Source organism: Pezoporus flaviventris, unplaced genomic scaffold, assembly GCF_033815535.1.
Source record: "Pezoporus flaviventris isolate CSIRO_AGI_PZ_B2104156 unplaced genomic scaffold, CSIRO_AGI_Pfla_v1 ptg000072l, whole genome shotgun sequence".
Classification (NCBI taxonomy): Eukaryota; Metazoa; Chordata; class Aves; order Psittaciformes; family Psittacidae; genus Pezoporus; species Pezoporus flaviventris.
This window is the reverse complement of record NW_026892620.1, coordinates 5010184-5031147: the sequence shown is the minus strand read 5'-3', so window position 1 is coordinate 5031147 and position 20964 is coordinate 5010184. Positions and strand designations below refer to the sequence as shown.

The 20964-nt window shown below is 38.4% G+C and overlaps 1 protein-coding gene across 6 annotated transcripts in view; it reads left to right on the top strand.

Annotated features, from left to right (window-relative positions):
* Nucleotides 1–20964, top strand: part of MYO16 (myosin XVI) — a 381803-nt gene that overhangs the window by 115625 nt on the left and 245214 nt on the right. For 5 of the 6 annotated variants that reach the window (XM_061472784.1, XM_061472779.1, XM_061472778.1 and 2 more), the window contains one exon: nucleotides 20535–20605. In XM_061472784.1, the coding sequence (XP_061328768.1) occupies nucleotides 20535–20605 (71 nt within the window). Of the gene's footprint in view, nucleotides 1–13973; nucleotides 14127–20534; nucleotides 20606–20964 lie in introns of those variants that run through there. The other variant, XM_061472783.1, reaches the window with a different exon arrangement.

Genomic DNA, 20964 nt, shown 5'->3' with positions numbered 1-20964 from the left:
CATTTCTCATGGTGTATCATAAAAGATATAGACTGGACAGCACATTTTGAAATGGTAAGAAGCAGTGGGGTTTGGTAGGTGTGATAAATTGGATACCATGACTATCTATAAAGATAAATTTATAATGTGGCTACTGCAGACACGTTTCACACCTGAGTCTGATTGGAATTTCACTCTTACAAATTCATTGTCTTTCTTATGAATGAAGAATGCAATATGTCTTCTCCAAGATTACTATAGCAGCTGCTACGGGGCACAAAATACATCTCTGATAATGCATGCTGATAGATGTGATCATTAGTTAGTGTGCTTTGGTGGGCACATTCACCCACAGTACTAACAGTGAAGATTTTGAGAGATTCTGCAATATCACTCTCAGTGTCGTCATGTATAGAAGCAGAAGCTGGTGAATAAATGAGTGTACTGTTTTCTGATGCTGGTTTTGTATATCTCTACTGCTGGCAAGGGGATACATGTAGTTCATTTCCCTTTAAATCCTGTATAGCTTTGTTACGTGAGATGTTAAATCCCTATTAATAATGGGCAGCAGGATATTTGTCCCCCTGACATCAGTCATATAATTTTACTGCAAACTGGGAGATGTAGCCAAGCAGACTTCTGCATCCCATTTCTTGCCATTATGAAATAGGCATGCTTGCATCTACACTTTGCATGGACATGGACTCTAATAATCTTCCCTGATGCACATACTCTAGTATTTGCTGAGCCTGCACATCAGCTTAGACGCCTGTACAAGCAATTAGGAAATGAACTGAGTGAATCTGAGCCTGAGTTTCCGATTCAAATATGAGGTAGTTGTGCTGAACAGATCTTGGTATTTTGGCCTCTTGACAATAAGGGATAAGCATCCTTCCTGAAGTAATGATGGAGTTCTTGCCACTGACAACAAAGAGAAAAGGTGGCTGCTTTGAAAGATGTAGTTTTTTTGACCATGAACTGACAAATAAATTTGCCATAATGAAAAGAGTAGCAAAAAGTGAATGTGACAATCCTGTATCTAGCACGGGGGAAACTAAAGCACTGGGTTTAGTTTCAGTCATTTTTTGGTATATACTCTAACCCAGCCTTTCAGACATCCTGCAACATCACCCAGATCACATGACTTTCAGGAATTCTGCATATGTGGTATCTTTTGTTCTGAAAACTCTTAAGCTGTAATGTAGTCATGATGTATACCAAAAGGTCTGCTACGCTGACAGTGTGGAAGGTGAGGGTAGGAAGTCCAGAGATCCATCAACTCAGTCTTGAAACAAAAGGGGTACTCCTGTGAAAATCAGCATTTTAAAAGGAAAATGGAGATTTCCTAAACCAAACTTAAGCCTGCTTCCTCCTTTTGAATGGCAATACGCTGATTCTGTGGCAGCATTGTGATTCTAAATAGCCACAATAACAAAGTGAGTATTAGCACTAATGCTGTATCTGTAATAGTGATTCTTGGTCCTTTCAGTGGAGGTTGAGCCTGATTCTGTTTTACTCAGTCCTCTGCAACTCTGTCTGAGCTTTTTCCTACCCCTGCAGAACTACCGGGCTGACCCTTTGCCTTTAGTCTTACTTTGCCTTCTCTCATCAAGGGATGCTTTGAAAAGGTGGTTTAAAAAGCAGAAGATACCCGTATTGTACCTTTTCTGTAAGTACTTCCTCTTCTGAGGAAGACCTCCCAGGACTGGGGCCTAGGCCCAGCAGATTGACTGCAGAGTAGCTGCTTAGCGCAGGTTAAAAGCCATGGATCCCATCTTACTCTCCAGCCTGTGATGTCAATCTCTCCAGCTATTTAAAAGATTTAATGCTATTGTGAGATTTGGTAGTATCATGATATTTGAGAGGATTGGAGTATTCAATATAAAGTATTATTAGTTATTTTTCATAAGCACTGTATAATGTATAATATTATGATAAATTTCAGTTACATTAGTTAAAGGGTTTGTAAGGAAGCATAAAAGGGGGTACAGGTGGGGCTGGTGCTGAAGTGCAATTTGCATCTTAACAACTTTGGGTTATAAAAAAGGCGCAGGGGAAGGCAAAATCTGTTCAAAAGAAGAATGTGTCTTTAATTTGGGGTGGCAAATGAGCTGACCATTAGCTTTCAATAGTTAGGAGAATGTGTCAAAGATGTAATAGTGACTGTTCCTATTCACAGAAATATATATAAAAACCATTTGAAATAGAACTGAAGCTGAAACTGAGCTGAAATAAACCACGTTTGTTATTATTTCCTTGCAGTTTCTGAATCTTCTAACTGACTTTTTATTTACAATAGGCTTGCTTATGCTTTAGTGTTCTTCTTCCAGTACAAACAGCTTGGTTGGTTAAGACAAGCTGTTCTGGAAGAAAGTGGGTTACACTGTCTGTGTCTGGCAAACATATCAGGGCAAACTTTCTGATTGTCAGATCAGGTTTAAGAGATGCCAGCAGTCTTTTTAAAGAGATGGAAGAGCTACAACACAGGCAGTAGTGGCAGGTTTGTGAAGGTAGGACTCTGTTAATGTGAAGCCTGTTGTCAGGTAGCGGGAAACTGGAGAAAGAGGCAGAGACCACCATGAGTATGTAAGGTAGACTAGTCATCGCAAACATTTGTATAATTTAAGACGAGTGGGAATATATTCAGTTAATCTGTGTGCCCTTGGGATTCTGACTTTCAACCTACCTTTTTAGATGTTCAGTGACACCTCTTTTTCCTCAAATTGATTGAAGGCAGCTTTTATGATTTTGCCTGTTGCATGTGCTGGGGTAAATGGTTAGAAAGCAAGGCTCTGAGAAAGCACAGCAATACCTTGTTTTTAAAATTCACTAAAGCCTTGGATGAGGATTGGCTTTGTGTGTGTGTCAGTATTTCAGAGGCATCTTTGCTACTAGACAGAAATGAAACATATATAGAAGTTTACTAAAGACAGACAACTGCAGTAATAAAACAGATTTACAGAAAGGTAATAAAACACATTATTATGCTTAATATTTTGGGAAAAGGTGAAAAATAGGTGTAGCATAAAATCTCCCAAGTTGGGTCTTTATCATTAAATCAGAGTTTCCTTAAATTAGTCAAAAACCAAAACAATCTTGAGTTAAAAAAGGGTGACTCTTGAAAAGAGAAGGACCTCTGTGTGAAAGTTCAAATCAATTCTATGGCATCCCAAATGACAAGAACCCACTCTTGTTTACTTCCACCTTTAAAAATCTGCATGCCTTGCTTAAGATTAATATTTAATGTCTCTGTCTTTTCATTCCCTTTTCCTCCCTAAGGTACTTTAATTAGCATTTCTTTTGTATAATGTTTGTCTCATCTAGAGCCTTCTGAAGAGACGGGTGAAATTTTATCAGTGATATCATGAGAAAAATTAAATGCATAGGGTATTTTTACTAGATATATAACCTTGTTATATGTGTATTACACCAAGAGCATAAAGGCCAGAAACACAAATGCAACTGGTGAATCAAGATTAGGTTGTGTAATCTGAGTAGTTTTTCTCAGTTTTCTGTGCACTCTTTCTTAGGAAACCTTCTCACTTTCACCCATCATTCCAACCCTGAGCAGGATAAAATGGCAAACAGTTGCAGCATTTTTGCATCCACATGTAAACCTTCATGAGAAAAGAAAGATGCCTAAATGGAAAATTGAAATCGTGGGTCAATCCTGGTATTAACAGGAAATAAGATGAATTACACCAATTAGTAATTTGCTGCATAGTGATATCATGAAGAGGGACCAAAAAAAAAAAAATAATCAGTTTAACCTTAGTTCAGTTTGAGGAATTTGAAACAGCATAGTCAAGAACATTTGAAACAAAACTACAGGACAGTTAAAATGTATCTGAGGGATAGCATATTCTGTATTTCCTTACTTTACCATGCTTAGTCCTTTCTTAGAATTTAAACCACAAATAGGTTTCTCAGGTTTTATAGTGCTTTGTTTCAGGATTGTGTTGCTATTATTTAATATAGTTTAGTTTAAGATTGCTATTTACTGTCACTCTAAACTTCACATAAACCTCTTTTCCCTCTCAACCCTCCCCCACCCCAGGAAAGTGCATACATATAATAATAGGTTGGTTTGCCCATACAGAGCTATTTTGGATTTTATAATTAGTTTCCTTTGAATTGGAGGAGAAATCTGTATGTTAGATGATAATATAAATTTGACTGTTGGCAAATGTTTATTTACTAGGAACTACTGTAAAAGAAATCACAATACATATGTATGATAAATTGTACTATTTAATATTTATTGTCCAGTCCTTAAGAGACATGAACACTAGCCACTGAATAGTGAAGTCAAGAGACTATTCAGAGCATATGAAATAAATGAAGTACATAAAACTTTGCCCAGTCGAGGCTCTTGGAAAGAATGAAAAATGTATATTATAAATTAATACATCCACAAGATGGACAAAAACATGCATTCTGTATTGGGGATTCCTGTGTCTGTAACACTGGAAGACACTAAAAGCTGTCAGACTTGCTGCTAGTGATTCAATCAGCTCTGTATATAGAAAAATGAAGCATCACTCAACCATCTTAATCTACCCAGTGATGAAGAATCTGTTTCAAAGGCCTGGAAGATAGAGGCACATTTCAAACCAGAGCAAGCCTTCAATTCTGTAGGTTCAGCATGGTTGTTAACCTTGTTTAGCTCCATGTGTGCTGAATTCAGCAACACAAGGCGTCTTTCTGTTATGATGCAGGGAAACATAATGCCTTTAGTTATTGGGTAACAGATGTTAAGTAATTAAAGCATCCCATTTCAAAAGCAATCATAAAATCACAGGGAGATGAAATTTGAATATATTTGAATCCCTACAGGATCCATATGTGCTTTTAGATTTTTTGTCCATGTGTTACATTTTTAGTAATTTGGTAAAGCTGACATGAGAACTGGATGTTAAACTGGTTTTTGGTGATAGAAGTGTGTATGATTCCTAGTATGCAACACTTATTTTTTTGGAAAAAAAATAAAACTCACAGAAAAAGATATCAAAAAAGCAAAGGATAGGCTTGATAGTGTAGATTTTATTCTCCCTTTTGTTCTCCCTGTGAGCTGCCTAACTGCAGGAGTGCCTCTGTTCCCTGGCTGCTTTTCTCTTAGCACTGTAATCCTCCTGCATTGTTTCAGCTGCAGTTTTTGGTTTTGTACATGCCCACAACTAACTGATTTGAACAGATATCCTCTACCAAGTAGGAAAGGAAAGAGAAAGCATTCCTCCATTTTGGGTCTCCTCCTAAGAAGTGCTGTTCACACCAAATGTAATTAATCTGTCTTACCATCAAATGGAGTTAGAGCTTCCTCCTTTTCTCCATAAAACTGAGGTTGGAGCTGTCACTCACCCATTTCTGTTACCCTACAGGTTGTTTTGACAGCCTTTTTAGGTCTATGCATTTCTCTTTCTCACTGCTTCTTCTGTTTTCTGCTCTCCCTGGCCCCAAACCTTAAGTTTCTCAAGCAGCATCTGGCCTGGCATAGCTTTCTCCTGGTGAAGGGGCCTGAAAGCCAAGTTGAACCTAGGTGGTCTTGCTTATAGTATAATAACCTGTAGAAAGTTGACTGTATAGTAAGCTGCTGTATGAAAACCTTGATGTCATCGTCTCTGCTGCTGTGTCTTGAAAACAGGAGTATATACTAGACTATTTGCAGTCCTGTTTCACATATTTAAGCTCTGAATAAATCAGGATGTGTTTAAAGTTAGCAATTCCCATTTGTTGGTTTTGGGTATCTCAGAGTTTACCCTGGAGGATTTGTTGATCACCTGTCTGAAAAGTATGTCTTTTTCTTACTAATAAACAGAGTTTCTAGAAGCTTAGCTTTTGGATTTTTCTTTAAAGCACAGGTTTTTAAAATGTAGGTGCCAAAATGCTTGCTTTGTATGTAGGTAAGTGAATCCTTGAGTTCCTGTTGCAGACAAGAACACATTTGGCTAACTAGAAGTCATAGTTTTAAACAATGCCTCAATTATAAGTGTAAAACATAATATTTATGAGGAAATCTTTGTAAAAATGCACAATTTTTCCTAAGAATTTTATGTATTTGCTTTTGGTCACATTTTCAAAATTCTCAACTATTTATTTTGGTGAACTATGATACAAAACTTCTCTTCAGTGGGACAAGTCTGTATGCAAATTATTCAAGACTTTGCATGATCAGGGTCTAATTCGAAAGGATTTCACAAACTAAAATGTCAAGAAAAAATATTCAGAAGGCTGTTACCCCCACACAAGAATCCAGCTCTTTCAGAGTATAATCTGGTCTGAAGAGATAACCTTTGTAGACATATAGAATCATGTATCTGTCCTTTTTTTCATTTGAAGCCTATCAAGCTCCTTCGTAGTTCCATGTTTGTGTTTTTCTCCATAAGCCCTTTCTTTCCATGCTATAGTAAAAAGTTTTCCACTTACCATGCTCTGGCACCCAAAAGCAGCAAAAGATACAACGACCATTCACTCATAAATTCACTGCCATGCCAATATAGGATTGTTTAGCCGTTAACAACCAACAAATTGGCACCTGGCATTCTCCCTATTCATTTCAAAGGGGATCCACAGTGGGATGCAAGGCTATAAATTGGCAGCATTTACAAGCCTGTTCTCTCAATGAAAGATGGTGTCCACTGAGAGGCAGGTACTGCTGATATTCCCTGAATATTATTATAAGTTTCACTGATTAAAAAGGAAGATTGCTGAGATGGCAGAAGATCCTAGTATATACTTGTGAAATAAATAGATTGCAAGAACAGGATCTTTTCTGTCCAATTTGTAGTTGATTTGTTCTTCAATGTATTTATTGTACTTCAGATCAATTTCCAATAATATTTCAGTACAAAGGGGAAACTTCTCTGTATTCATCTTTCAGCATCACTTTAAAATGTTTTCAGTTCAGTCAGACCTTATCATGGCAATTAAGCTGTGAAACTACAGAAATCAATAGAGAATAGCCTTTTCTATTTTCTTTAAAGTGTCTTGGATTTTTCATTTCAATTTTAGAAGCCTTTTTCCAGCAGCATATATGCTTACTTTGTCACGCTGGAGGAACATTAATAAAATGGAATATTTTAGCATAAGGGGAAAGACATTATTTTGTGATTCCGCAATGTATGGACTTGATCACAGTTTATCACTGTGATATTAATTGCTGGATTGAGAAGAATGCTCAGAGGTTTGAAGTGGAATAACTAAGTGGAGTAACTTCCTCTAGAAGCTCTGAAGGTAGAACTAAATTAATATAGCCGATATAGCCAAATGCAGCAAATTATTTTTAACTGCTAAGTCTGTCTCTTTAGCATTTTTCTGTCACTCTGTTCTTTCCTTCTGCCTGAATTGTTGTACCTTTCCCAGTAAAAATACCAATATGTCAGAGGCAGAGCCAAGTTTATTCGTATAGTGCCCACCGTTTTTTCTTAAAAATTCTTAACAAAGTGTATATTCTGTTTAGTATTTCACTCATCTTTCTATTCTCTGAGACATGAATTGGAAGATTGTTTTTTCTCAGTATACTGAGGTGTCTTCTTAAGTCAGTACGCAAGGCTTTTTAGCTGTTAAAACCTTTTGCACTTCAAGCTGACAGTGAACAAGTTCTATAGGTGTGAGAGAAATGAGTAAAATGGTTATATGGAATAATGAATAGGCAATTGATTTTTCTTGATTATTGTTAATCACAGCCATCACTGTAACAGGGTATCATAGCGGAGGAACTGAACCTTGTAAGAATACTATTAATGAATCTAAGGGAATGGGTATTTTAGCTTGTGTTTCTGTGTGAATTGCATCCAGGAATGGAGGTGGGAAGATGAACCGTTAAGGTGAAATTGACAATATTTCTAAATGTCCAGCTTTACACAAGGATTTTAAACGTATGTAAAAGGTTCAAGGTAGAATGCAGCCCCAGACAGTCAGCCTGGGGCTGCATTCTGCTTTTTTACTATGTTTCTTTCCTGTGACTCTCTATCACAATGTAGTGGATATGTGACCATGAAGCAGTACACATCATTTTACTGGGCAGTGAGATGGTTGCAGTGCGCAATTTCTTACAGTGTGCACTGTTTAGGGTTTGTTACATTCAGAGTCTAAAGGCAAACATAACAGTTGCAGAATTCAATTACTGAGCTCCAGATTTTAGCAGTCACATACTGTTGGCATATAGTGGTAGATTGTTCTAGACTTCCACATGTACCCACTGATAGTACAGAAAATATGACTTGAAGTGTTCTTAAAGCTGGAAGCATCTGTGTGAAACTGAAACTGCTGCTTTGCCCCTTAGTCTGCTAAAAGGGGCATCCTATAAGAGGGCACTAGCTATCAAACCTTTTAATAATCAGCTTCTGAACTTCACTGGCTTCCTGTATGGGATGAATTTTAGATGATGCTTGCTTTTAAACCTTTCCCTTAAAATTCTATGGTATAAATATTTAGAATTATATAAGTTAGAGAAATTGTGGCTGCTTCATCCTGGAAATGTTTAAGGCCAGACTGGACAGGGGTTTGAACAACCTGGTCTAGTGGAAGGTGTTGCTGCCCATGGCAGAGGGTTTGGAGCTAGATGGTCTCTAAGGTCCCTTCAAACCCAAGCTATTCTATGGCTATGGTAAGTTGGACAGAAAAAGATGTAAAGGTGCTGACGTGAGCATTAGTTTATCATCTCACTCTATCTCTGTATATGTATATGTTATATACATTCATGTTCTCCTGGATTAGTCCACGTCTCTGTCTGTATTGGTAACCTAGGTAACTTTCTCTATTAGTAACTTAGGCGCTTCTAGAGCAGGGTTCTCCCTGGCTTCTGCCTGATTTATGAGTCAGGTGTGTAGATTGAGTGAACGAGAAAATGTGGCATTGTGTATCACTTGAGAAGCTTGAGCCTCTCTACTTGTAGCTCATCACCACAGCCTAAACCTACTGTGTGGCTCCATGTGGACATGGGCTCAATGGTATTACTCAGAACTCGGAGGCACTCTTCTGTCAGGCGTTGTGGTATTGGTCGCTCCTTTTCTTTGTTCCCTTGTTCACATCAAGACTGCTGAATTCAAGAAGTTGCAAAATCAGTCAGGCTAGAAGGAACCTCAGAAGGTCCATAGTCCAACACCAATCTGAGTTTTGGAGAGGACTGAGCTAACTGGGGTATTGAATTAAGGCAGCTCTTATTATGGTAGTGCAAAAACAAACTAGGCAAAGCAGTTGTTCTCCACAGAGAGGTTTCTGTGGGGAACAATTGATAATTCTACTTCAAAGCCAAATAAAAATGTCAACTTGTATGTCAGACTTTTGCTTTCCGTAAGCTATGAAAAACACATGATTATACCATGTGCTGTGTGAGTATAATTTTGTCCTCTCCATGCTGGCCTGTAACTGCAATCCATACCTGTAAAATCTTAAATAAAGCATAAATAAAGCAAAATTTGCTTTGTGGTTTACTAGTTGCACCAGCTTTGGCATGATAATTTGGGCCTTGTAGACACTTACTGGTGTCAAAGAAGAGGTGTTGAGTATTAAATATGAGGCAGAGGGTCTGTTTCTCCTACATCTCATCCTAGGTTCCCCAGATCCTCAAATGCTTCACAGGTAACCAAGTGTAGGTTTACCCTACATAAAATTGGTGTGCAGGCTTAGCCATCTGTGAGCATGGTGATACTGAATGCAGAACTGTTTTTGCTTCACATTTGTCTCTTTGCTTGGAAGCTGCATTTAGATGAACAATTACAAATTGTCATTTCAGTCCTCTGTGTCCTTGAATGATTTTTGTATTTCGACTACTGAACATTGAAATCGTGTGAAGTCTATATTGCTGCAATCTTCAAGTGTGATAGCCTTACCTCAAAGCAGACATATAGAAATGTTTTCCTTTGCTTATTCTGAGGTGTTTTAAGAAACTGGTAGTCACGGGCTTCACTTTTCTGCTGTGCTGGCTTTATATACGTGATCTGTCATCCTTAGGGTGATTATATGGTCATAGCTGATTTTTTAGTTTTTTTTGTTGTTGTTGGCGTATTGGTAGTGGTGGTGATTGCTGTCACTGGTGTGTGGAAATGAAGCCAGAATGCAATGAACTTGCAGGCATACCGAAACAGCTATAGGATGAGTGACAGAAGAATGATTTCCAGGAGGCTGAGCTTGTGCAGTTGGCAGCACTGACTGGAGGAGATTATATGGACCTGTCTGTGGGCAATTTGTGCTTCTTGCTGGTCATCCGGGTCATCCATCAGATATAAAGGAGACTAATAAAGATTCTAGTATCTATTAAAACAAATTTAGTTCAGACAAGACCCTTATTAGTGTTATTTAGACGCTTCATAGTTGCCTTACAGTTGCACCTTTGTTGTAGTCACCACTGATAAAGGCACCTGTGCAAAGAACACATATCAGTCAAGAGTAAATGACAGAATTTGGGCTATCCTGTCAGAAATGGACCAAGCTTACAAAAGTTGTGTTTTATTATGAAATGTGACAAGCCAGCCCTTTGCTAAGTGTGAAAGAATTCCTTGAAGGTTGGGAGTTTGGAAACCAAGATGTGAGAGAAAGTCTAGCTGTATGCCTCAGACCCTTCATGTCCCTGTACTTTGGATAGAAAGAGCTGACTCAAAATTAGAGAAGAATAAAGATTTGGAGACTATCAGATACAAACTGCTTGTATTACCACTAAGGAAAGTATAATGCATGTCAAGAGTGCAGCTCCCTATACCAGCTCATGTAAGGCTGAGGGCAGGAGTGTGTGTATGGAGGCATGAACCAGAGGAAAGCAGCTCCGATTTTGACTATGTAAACATCCTGTGAAAGGTGGTGCCTGAGCTGAATATGTCAAGTACTGAGATATTCCTGGAACCAGACATTTCCTACATAGTTCTGGTCACTCATATGCCACATAGAATCATAGAATCAACTAGGCTGGAAAAGACCTTTAAGATCATCAAGTCCAACTGTTACCCCAGGACTGCCAAGTCCAACTGTGTCACTAAGGGACACACCCACATGGTTTTTGACACTTCCAGGGATGGTGATTCCACTACAACCCTAGGAAGCCTGTTCCAATGCCTGATCATCCTTTCAATAAAGAATTTTTTTCTTAATACCTGATCTAAACCTCCCCTGGCATGCACGATAATTTTTGATTAATGCATAGATAGCTGATGTCCCTAGTTTATTCTATACTGCCTGGTTTAAGTTTGTGCCCTTGTGCACACACTAGGATTTCTGCTATACACACAGAATCCAACAGCCAGTGGCCTACAGCTGGTAATTAGTACCATTTAGCAGCTACTAAGCAGGATAATAGCCTGTTGTCCTTGAATATCTCTAAGTTGTATTGACTTGTTTACAGGGCTACTAAACCAGCTGGCTAAAAGTTGCTCTTCATGGTGTGAGAGATAAGAGGACTGAGTCTTGCTTCATATGGAATATAAGTCAGCAGTAAGTTGATTTATGCCAATTAAGTAACGTTGGCATAGATAGGATCAACACACATGATGGGTGAAACAGAGGGAGTGTACAGTCTGTTCAGCAGAATATTTGTGATATATGCTAATTCTTTAACTTTTGCTGTTACATTAGGGAAAAGCATGGAACGGCAATTGTTTTTAAATGAAGCTGCTGACCACAGAATGAGTCATTTTGCTGATGTGTGTTTTAGTGTTTACCATTTAATGACTATCAGACTGGAATCTTGCAAAGTCTCAAGTAAATTTAACATATGTAGTAAAGTATTATAAAGATCTGAAACATTCAGTTCTACAAACATTCTAACACAGTCAGGATGTCTGTAGCAGATAAATTAGCTTTAGAATTGCACCAGTAATTTAAAGAGTTTTCAGATTGACATATATTCCTAAAGTGAACGATGTGGGGTGTGAGCTTTTGTAAAAACTGACTGCAGCTTGCCGATGATGTTCTTGGTGGTTTTAGTCACCTTTGTCAGGACCACCAGGAGAGCCCACACATGGGAGACAGATAAAATATATGTACAGAATGCAGTAGATGACCTAAATGCTAAGATATTAGGTTCCTTTTTTTTGTCTTTTAAAACTTGAAATAAATAACCCACATGAGCTAGCTGGAAGTGAAAGCTGTGAGAAAAGCCATATTTAAGTTTACTGTATGATCAGCTACTTTCCACTAAGGTTAATTTTAGAGTGTTCATCTTATGGTATATTTTAAAAAGCTTTGTTTTTTATTGTAATTTTATCCCACTACCGGAAATTTAGAATTCAGTCAGCTCTGTGCTGCCAGTTTTTGATGACACAGCTATTTTGGCCTGGGAAGTAGCTATGCTGGCAAAACCCCTGCTGTGCTATCAGCTTTGATGATAGAAGCAATATTTTTAGCTAAGCATATGTTTTTTTGTGAGGTGGTAGTGAATCATTTGAGCAACAGGTCTAATAGATACAGGTCTGAGTTACAGTGAGGTAAAATCAAAGCTTTATAAGCGAGTAAGACAGACCTTACTACAGCTGGCCAAAGCTCTAGCTCTGGAAGAGTTAATTCAAAACAGGGGCAAAACAAGAGGTCACCACCATTGCCTAGTGACTTGGGCTTTCCCTTTGCAAGCAGTATCTTTGGGCCATAGAAATGAAGGGCTGTTTCCACTCCTCTCTAAATTACTTTGATTTACACCACTGTTTACAAATACACTGCAATGTATTTGCAGGTAAATTATATAAATTAGGGTTCTTCTATTTGAAAGAGTAGCTATACAGCAGGAAGGAGTTGGAACGCTGTGAACTGAAAAAAGAAATAAAAGAAGACTTTAGGAATAAATATCTGTCCTGGGAACAACGCTGATAGCACCAACGTTTTTAGTTGCTGCTCAGTCATGTTTACTCTGACCAAGGACTTTGTGAGTCTCATGCTCTGCCAGGGAGGAGGGGAAGCCGGGAGGAAGCAGAGACAGGACACCTAACCCAAACTAACCAAAGAGGTATTCCACACCACAGCACGTCATGCCCACTATATGAACTGGGGGCATTTACCTGGAAGGGGTTAGATCTCTGCTCGGTTGGCTGGATATCGGTCAGCGGGTGGTGAGCAGTTGTATTCTCTTCCCTTGTTATTTCCTTTATCATTATTATTATTGGTGGTAGCAGTAGTGGTTTTGTGTTATACCTTAGTTACTGAACTGTTCTTATCTCAACCTGTGGGAGTTACATTCTTTTGATTCCTCTCCCCATCCCTCTGGGAGTGGGGGGGAAGAAGGGGGGAGGAGTGAGCGAGCAGCTGCGTGGTACTGAGTTACCAACTGGGCTTAAACCATGACAATATCGCACAGAAAAAGAGAAATCGGATGTAGCTGTTAGGTAATGTGACCCACTTATTTTAAAATCGTGTTCCTCTGAAATGATTTCAGAGTCTACACTGTTTTCCATGTGAATACCTGTCTTTTCAGTGTCTTAAAAAGAGATGCTTTTCCTGCCGTTTCAGAGCTTAACTCAGGTGTGCCACACTGGGCTGTTGGTCATTGTCACTTTTTCATGTGATATAAGGCTATAAATTAATTTGTATCACTGTGCTTTGGCACTGTAAGAGGCACACATTAGCATTATTTAGGCTATTAGATTTGTGGCCTTCGTATTTTCTAGTGTAGGCAAAGACTACATTAAAGTTCATGTATATAAAAATTAAACTGAATGAAAGCAGGCGAATGTGCTTGAAGGAGTTTTAAATTTAGCAGTTACTAAATAATCATAGTCCCTAAACTCATAAATTATTCTGGTTGTCTCTACAGTGCTAGAAATATCTGCCTCACTGAGGGAGCTGTGACCCTCTCTAGAGATCTCACTGAAGTTTGACTTAGTGTCTGTGTGGCCTGGAGACACAACCGTTATTTTCTGTGTGGTTTTCCAGTTCAAGTTCATCAGATAGCAGGAGGGCTGTGTCCTTGCCCTCCAGAGTGACTGTGCTTAGGCAGGAAGCTGCCAGGGTTGGTGGATGCCTGGGCATGGACATATAATAGTTGAGGGTGCAGGGCCTGGTGGGAAAGTAGCAGAGGACTGGGCAGAAAGTTAAGGGACCTGTCTTGTCATGTGCTTACCTGTGCTGCCTGAAATTCACTTCCACAGAGGAGTGATGAAGCCTCTCAACAGCTTCCAAGCCTGGGGTCTGATAAATTTCTGCACAAAGAGAATATTGGATAGGACTAACAGGTATTTTGATCTGGGCCTAACATTAAAGCTGGGAGAGGTGTCTTCTGGACCTGTCACACTACCTCTGTCAGTCTGTTTCTTTGGTGGCTTGGTTTGTTTCTTTTAAAGGTAACACTGAGTTGACTGGAGCTCAGGAATCAGCCTGACAGTTCACATCACACTTTTAAATGCAGCAGAGAATCAGTGGGCTTGATTGCTCTGGGGTCATGATAATCTGATTCCTGGATGCCTGAAAAAATTATGAACTAGGAGAGCTCTGCCAGGGAAGATGTCAGCCCTATCCTGATCAGTGTTTTGTTCAGACGGTGGCGAGTATAGCTTGGATATGTGAGGCTAACATTCTCAAATTCTGCCAGTATGGATAAAGTAATTTTCCTTTCTTCATTTCTGCATTCTGTGAATGGTGCACTGAGCTGTCCAAATGGTGTGCATATTTCGTTTATGGTTTGTTGTCTTTAATCTTTATGCAGCAAAGTTGGGAATTTATTTCCAAGAATTCTTCAGAAAATGAGAAGATAAGGTTTGAACGTGTTTGACAGATGTTGCCAGTGATAACTGGAAATATCTGAAGGATGGTAAAAGAAGTAGGATTACAAATTAGTTTTTTGAGAAGTGCATTAAGGGCATGACTGCTCTGAATAACCACTCTCAACCGATGGGTAGAGCTTGCTTTGACAGGAAACATCAGCTATTATACTAGAAATGATGTGGTAACAGTATTGCTACTACAAATGTGTTTGTTAGGTGAACAAGACAACTTAAAAGAATAAGTTATCAACAGTGGTACTTGGAATTTTAAAATTTAATTTTAATCATAGCAAAAGTGCAAGGTAAATATTTTTCTAAAACTGCATTAAACAAAAATTTATGACATTTTACTTGACTTCATTTGCTTTTCTGATTAAGAATAACTTACCGGAGACTGGCACTCATCTGTTCTTGCACACAACTGAGTTGAATAGCAGGTTCCTCCTAAGTGCCTTCGGTACAAGCTGAAAGTACAGTGACGACTGAAGAATAAGAAACAGCTACTAATGAGACATGAAGATGGCAAGAATTCTTAGTGGGACATCTATACAGAGTTTAAGATGTCAGCATTGGACAAAAGGTCTGACTGTGGAGGGAGTAAAGGGCAAAACATGACACTTCTGTAACTGGTGGAAGTGGAGACTAGAAGTATGCATCACTTCTGTTGTCCAGTGGTTAATTTCATGGTCAGTTTATGCCTGAACTGCTTTCAGCTGTTGCTGAAAGTGGTGTCTACCCTATTCTCCCTATTCATACCCATTGCCCAGTGCCAAATTCCCAGATTGTTGATCTAGTTGGAAACTAATCTTTGCCTTATGCCAGCGACAGGCAGGCGGCGGAGTTATGCAGCCTGAGGCAGGAGAACAGGATAATCCATTACTGCAGCAGCACAGTCTTAGCTAGGCTTCTGCAGTAAGTCATGTTTCTGCATATAATGAACAATTCTACCAGTTACAGTTATTCATGCTAAGCTAAAGAGAACAAAAATAGATATTAAGAGGAACAAAGTTTACACTAGCTAGCTGCTGCTCCCCAGAGGAATGATTAATAGAAACATATACTGGTACTGTATATCCAGCATAGCAGATGGCCAGTGATTAAGTTTTACTTATGCTTGGTACTTTTTTTTCTTCCCCTTCTGTTTCTACTAAGCCTGGGTTTGCTGTGAATGCGCATTGCCCTGATCCTAAGTTTGCATTAGCATCAGTAGCTGATCACTGGTGAGTTATTGATAGCCCTGCATCCTCTGAATTCACCTTCCAGGGTCTGCTGTCACTTCAGATCTTTACTTGCAACATACAAGGTTTGGATAGCTGTGGATGCCAGTGTAGCTAAATGCTATTCAACATAGCACAGCTAAGTACTAGTTATTCTGTATATATCGAAATTGTTAACAGCACAGTTACACAAAGCTAAATGAAACTAAAACATGCCAGGTTAATTGTCACTTTGTCATTAGCCAGTTGCTATAATAGCTAAACAAGCCAAGACAATCCCAGACTTACAGCCCAAGTCCCACATGTGAAGTAAGTGCAAGACCTGTGGCTGGTAACAGGCACTATACTGCCTTTACTGGATTATAAGGCTACATAGTAAATTGTAATGTAGTCAATACAGTCAGTGAAGTGTGGAAAGCTATTCAGCTCACAGGAATCATTTAGTCAAAATTGTAAAATCAGGCATACGTAAGAAGCTACTTTGATTATTATCTTTTTTAATGCTGAGAGTTTATAACTCCAGTGCTTCCTAAAACACCTTTTATGAGATTAGGTGTGAATTTCTACTGTAAGTAGTTGAATGTTTTGTGTGTCAAATCTAAAAGTCATCAGAGAATGTATGGACCTGTTCATACACACATAGGAAGGGCTTGAGAATTTATTGGAAATTTCACTTTTTTATTTTTTCCTAAGTAAATGTCAGCTTCCTGCCTTCAAGCTTCTTTACAGATTCCTCATCTTTTCTGGAGAATTCTTTTCCATGAAAGAGTACAAATAAATAAAAGTTTTAAAAGAAAGTCTTGTCAGAACTGTAAAAATTGCATTAACTAAGAGCTACAGCATTTCTGGAGACCTGTGACAATCTATCCTCATTAGGCAATTCATCCCAACTGCTAGCATTAACTAGAATAGTTCTATCAGAAGGAAAACATGAACATAAGGTGAAGATTTTCTCGCTGACTAGTAAAAGTCTTAAGTGAATGACCCAAGTGAGTTGCATAGTAGTGAGCGGGATTCTGCTTCTGTGATCTTCTTTTCTTTATTTTATTTTCTTACTGTGTTTTTGGGGGGGGGGTGTGGGGGGGTGGATTCAAAAAAGAGAAATGTTTTTTACTTTATATACAGAGGAATGTAGCACATAATCTTGATTCAGAACAAAGACTCTTGCCCATTGAAATGAGTTTGCATATCTTGTCCTGGTAGTCTGTGTGACATGAATTTCCTTGAAGCAGTGACTAAGCTACTTGCAATAATGAGAAAAATAAACCAAAGAGAACAGAGCTTTTATCCATGTGCCCTAAGTTTTTATGATAATTTGTTTATGATCATAATTATTTAATATTCTACTTTAAGATTGCAGTTTTCATATTCTTTATGCTGCAATCTTGGTCTGCATTTCTGCTAAGGGGAAAAGAAGTAAAGCGAAAACATTCTTAACAAATTTCTATCTCAGATCTAGAAATGGTCTGTCATTTTTTAGTTTCAACAGTAAGGTTGCAGAATGGATCCAAAAGGCGTTACTTCATTTTGTACAAGTTCTCTATAAGAACCAAGTCTCTGGGGGTTTGGTGGGAGGAAGAGATTCAGTAAATAGTCTGTGTTTTCTATACCCTTTCTGTCACTTGGTTGCTATTTTAGGCTTCAGATTAAATTATTTTGGAATATTTTTAGAAATGCAGTTTCCCAATCCTATGACCTTCCTTTGTGTCCTAGTCCTGCCAAAAGAGAGGTCTACCCAGAAGCTGGATTTGGTGATCCCAGGACTTTCAATGAATGAGTTTTTCTCCATGATCCAACAGGAAACTCTGCATTTTATTTTTTTATTTTTTTGCTGGGGTTATTTTGTGCCATTAGAGTCAGTTCCAAGTTGCAGAAGCAGCCAGAGGAAAATGATGTGCAAGTCCTTTTGTTAATGAGGGAAGGGAATAGACTCTTCATTCACTCCTTAATCAGCTTATCCCACCTTGTAGAAGCACAGACTGAGGATGTTATTTAATTATCAGCCTTAGTCAATCTAAGACTTCTTCCACCCAAACGCACTGTGCTTGCTCTGCCTCCACATGATGTGTGCATTTCTGTCCTCTGTGCTGGTGCTTAAGGAGCTGTGCAGTCAGCCACCTTGACTGGGTTGAAAACTGACCTTGCCAGGAGAAAGAAAAAATAGTAATAATAGTAAAAAAGATTAGACTTATTGGTCCAGTTGAATGTGCGCTGCATAGGTTGAGAGAGATGGCAAAAGAGAAGAATAAGCCATGCAGTGGATAACATGCCTTCCGCCTTTTCACAGCAGTGCAGTCTGTGAGAATACACTGTAAGGACAGTGTTTTCAGAGAGTCAAATGCTTTCACTGATGTAAACAGTTAAAGCCAGAATTATGGCAGTTTAGTAATTTCTGAAAATTACACCTTTAAGGACTATCTGCCTTGATTCCCATGTTTGCAAATGAGACTACTGCTGCAGGTGGAACCAAGCCATAGTAATTTTTTTTTTTTTTTTTAATCCCTGAAAAACAGGAATGGAGGAAGGGGAAAAATTCGGAGTGTTAATTTGGTCAGGTGAAATCCTGATGTGATTGGCAGAATGAAATTACTTTTGGAGCCTTAAGAAATCTTATGTGATACAGCATTCATCTTTTGTGGCCTGCTAAAGAAATGGCATAACAGGGGAATACTGAAAATATTAACTCTTGAGGTGGATGTAGTTGCACACTTACTTAGGGAGGAAGGATTTACAATAAGATCTTTACTCACTAAAACCGGAGGTAGAGGAAGCATGTCCATATGTGTTCAGCAATTTAATTATTAGAAGAAGGAAAGAACTTAGTTCTGAACTTCTGTTTTTACCAGTCTTTGTCTGGATGAAGTCAGTTGTGTACTTTAGTATTGGATTTGTGGATCTGAGAGCAGAAAGAAATACTTGCTTTTTTTGTTGTTCATTCATTTTTCCAAGGTAGTGAAAATTTGTAAATATTTCTCCACCCTCCCCCTCTTCTTCAGTACTTTTCATCTTGGTTGGCAGATCTTGTACAGTTCATTTATTTCATGTTACTTAATGTTCCACTTCTACTTTTGGAGGACAACAGTGACTTCTAATAGTACTTATTTTTCAAAGTGGCATTTGCCAGAACATTCAAGTCTTTTACAGTTGTGTAAATGAAAAGTTGCAAAACTTTCTGTGAGGAGAAATAGGTACTATGGAACTATGTGTAAAGTATGAATTTATACAATACTTCAGATTGATGTTTGATTTTCAAAGTTTTAAAAAGAGCAAAAGATTAAATTATTTAACTATTATAAGTATTTGTCCAATATACCAGTGTATTAATTATGTGTGAATTATTTAGTAATGATGATGACAACACTTTCACTTAAATTTTACAGGCTTGCAACCATTTAGCCATATTTTCTTTCTTAGGCTGATTTTTTTTAGGGCACCTGGTCAACATTGCTTGTGTAAATTGACAATATTTGAAAAGAAAACTGACTCCTTTCAAATAGGTCAACTGAATGTTTGAATGCTGGAAGAAGTTTAAATGTATAGTGAAAATGGAGTTGCAAGATATTTCTAGAGAGAACAAAAACACATAGAAAGTCAGAAGAGACTTGAGACAGATTTGTGGCCCTCCTGTAGGACAGACACTGCAGTGGAACACATTTCTAGGGAACTCCGAACTTAAACTTTCTTTGCAGACCTTTGCACAACTCCATCCAGGAATTTTAATTAGAAATTAAAACCAGGATTTCCAGATGTTGGAGGTAAAACCACCTATGTTCTTACGCAGGAAACATTATTGGCAGTTATTTTCCTGGAGGGAGGCCTTTTGAAAGGGTCCTTCGTACCACTTTAGTGAAGACAGAGTTGCAATGCTGGTGCTGATTCCCCTGATAACATCTGGCATTGCTACTGTGCAATTTTGTTCCAGGAATGAACGCCGGTAGCATGAGTCAGTTCATGCTTTGATTCCAAGTGAGAAGGTTATAAAGGCAATAAAGACCATGGGGAAAAAGTGCTGATTTTTCACACTTGAGTGAGCACCCGTATGAAGAGTAGTGGTTTTGCTTGCCTTTATAAGCCTGTTTTGATTTCAGAGGGGTTTAATACATGTAACTGGGAGTGGAGTTTGATTCAAATATAATTTTAAGAATTATGCTGCATCAGTGATCTGACAATGAACTAGAAAGGTGAAATTGAGTGCAGATCATTTAGGTTTGGCATTATGATTAATTTCAAGGGATTTAGATTATGAACACTGGTTTCAGTTATTTACTAAAAAAGCCAACAAACCTCATGGGAACTCTGCAAAGTAAGATAAAACCAGTTGACTGTGATTTTGCTCCAAAATGGATTAGTCGGGTGATTGTGACCTTGAGACAGGGTCTCTTCTCCAGCTATCCCCTATGTACAAACTGACAAGCTCATCTGTCCGCTTGGGAAGTCCTCGATACCGTTCATATTTAACATCATTATAAACGGTTCTTTGCTTCCAGGCTTAGCCATTAAAATAGACGAGATGGGAAATGCTGACATGATAGTTTTGCAAATGTTATCTGGGAGGTTTGCATAGTTATTAAGTCTCTTAATGAAGATGATGAAGAATCATCCTATTAACAGCTCAGGTATATTGCTGCATTAATTCTTGTTTCTCTTTTCTTTGATATTTCAGTTCTACGGCTATTGAAGGATGGTGCTGACCCTCATATGCTTGTTTCCTCAGGAGGCTCCTTGCTCCATCTGGTAAGAGTGATTGAAGATTGGTGTTAGTGACTATGGATAAATATGGTGGGATTCTCAGTAACATGTTGGGCACATTAACAAAAGGCTTAGCAATAACTTCTTTATCTACAATGCCCTCCACAGTCGTTATGACTGCATCCAGCTATGCATGTGGAATACGTGGTCATTTTCAAATTGCTTATGAAAGGATGGATCATGTCATAGGAATGGTAACAAAGCAGAATGAAATGTTTTATTTAAAAATTATCTGTGCAGTAAGAATAAAGGCAATATTGCTTGATTCTGAAGATAGAATTATGTGGTTCAGAGATTCACAGGTCCTGTTTGAAAAACACCACATTGTAACATTTTTCCTTTTT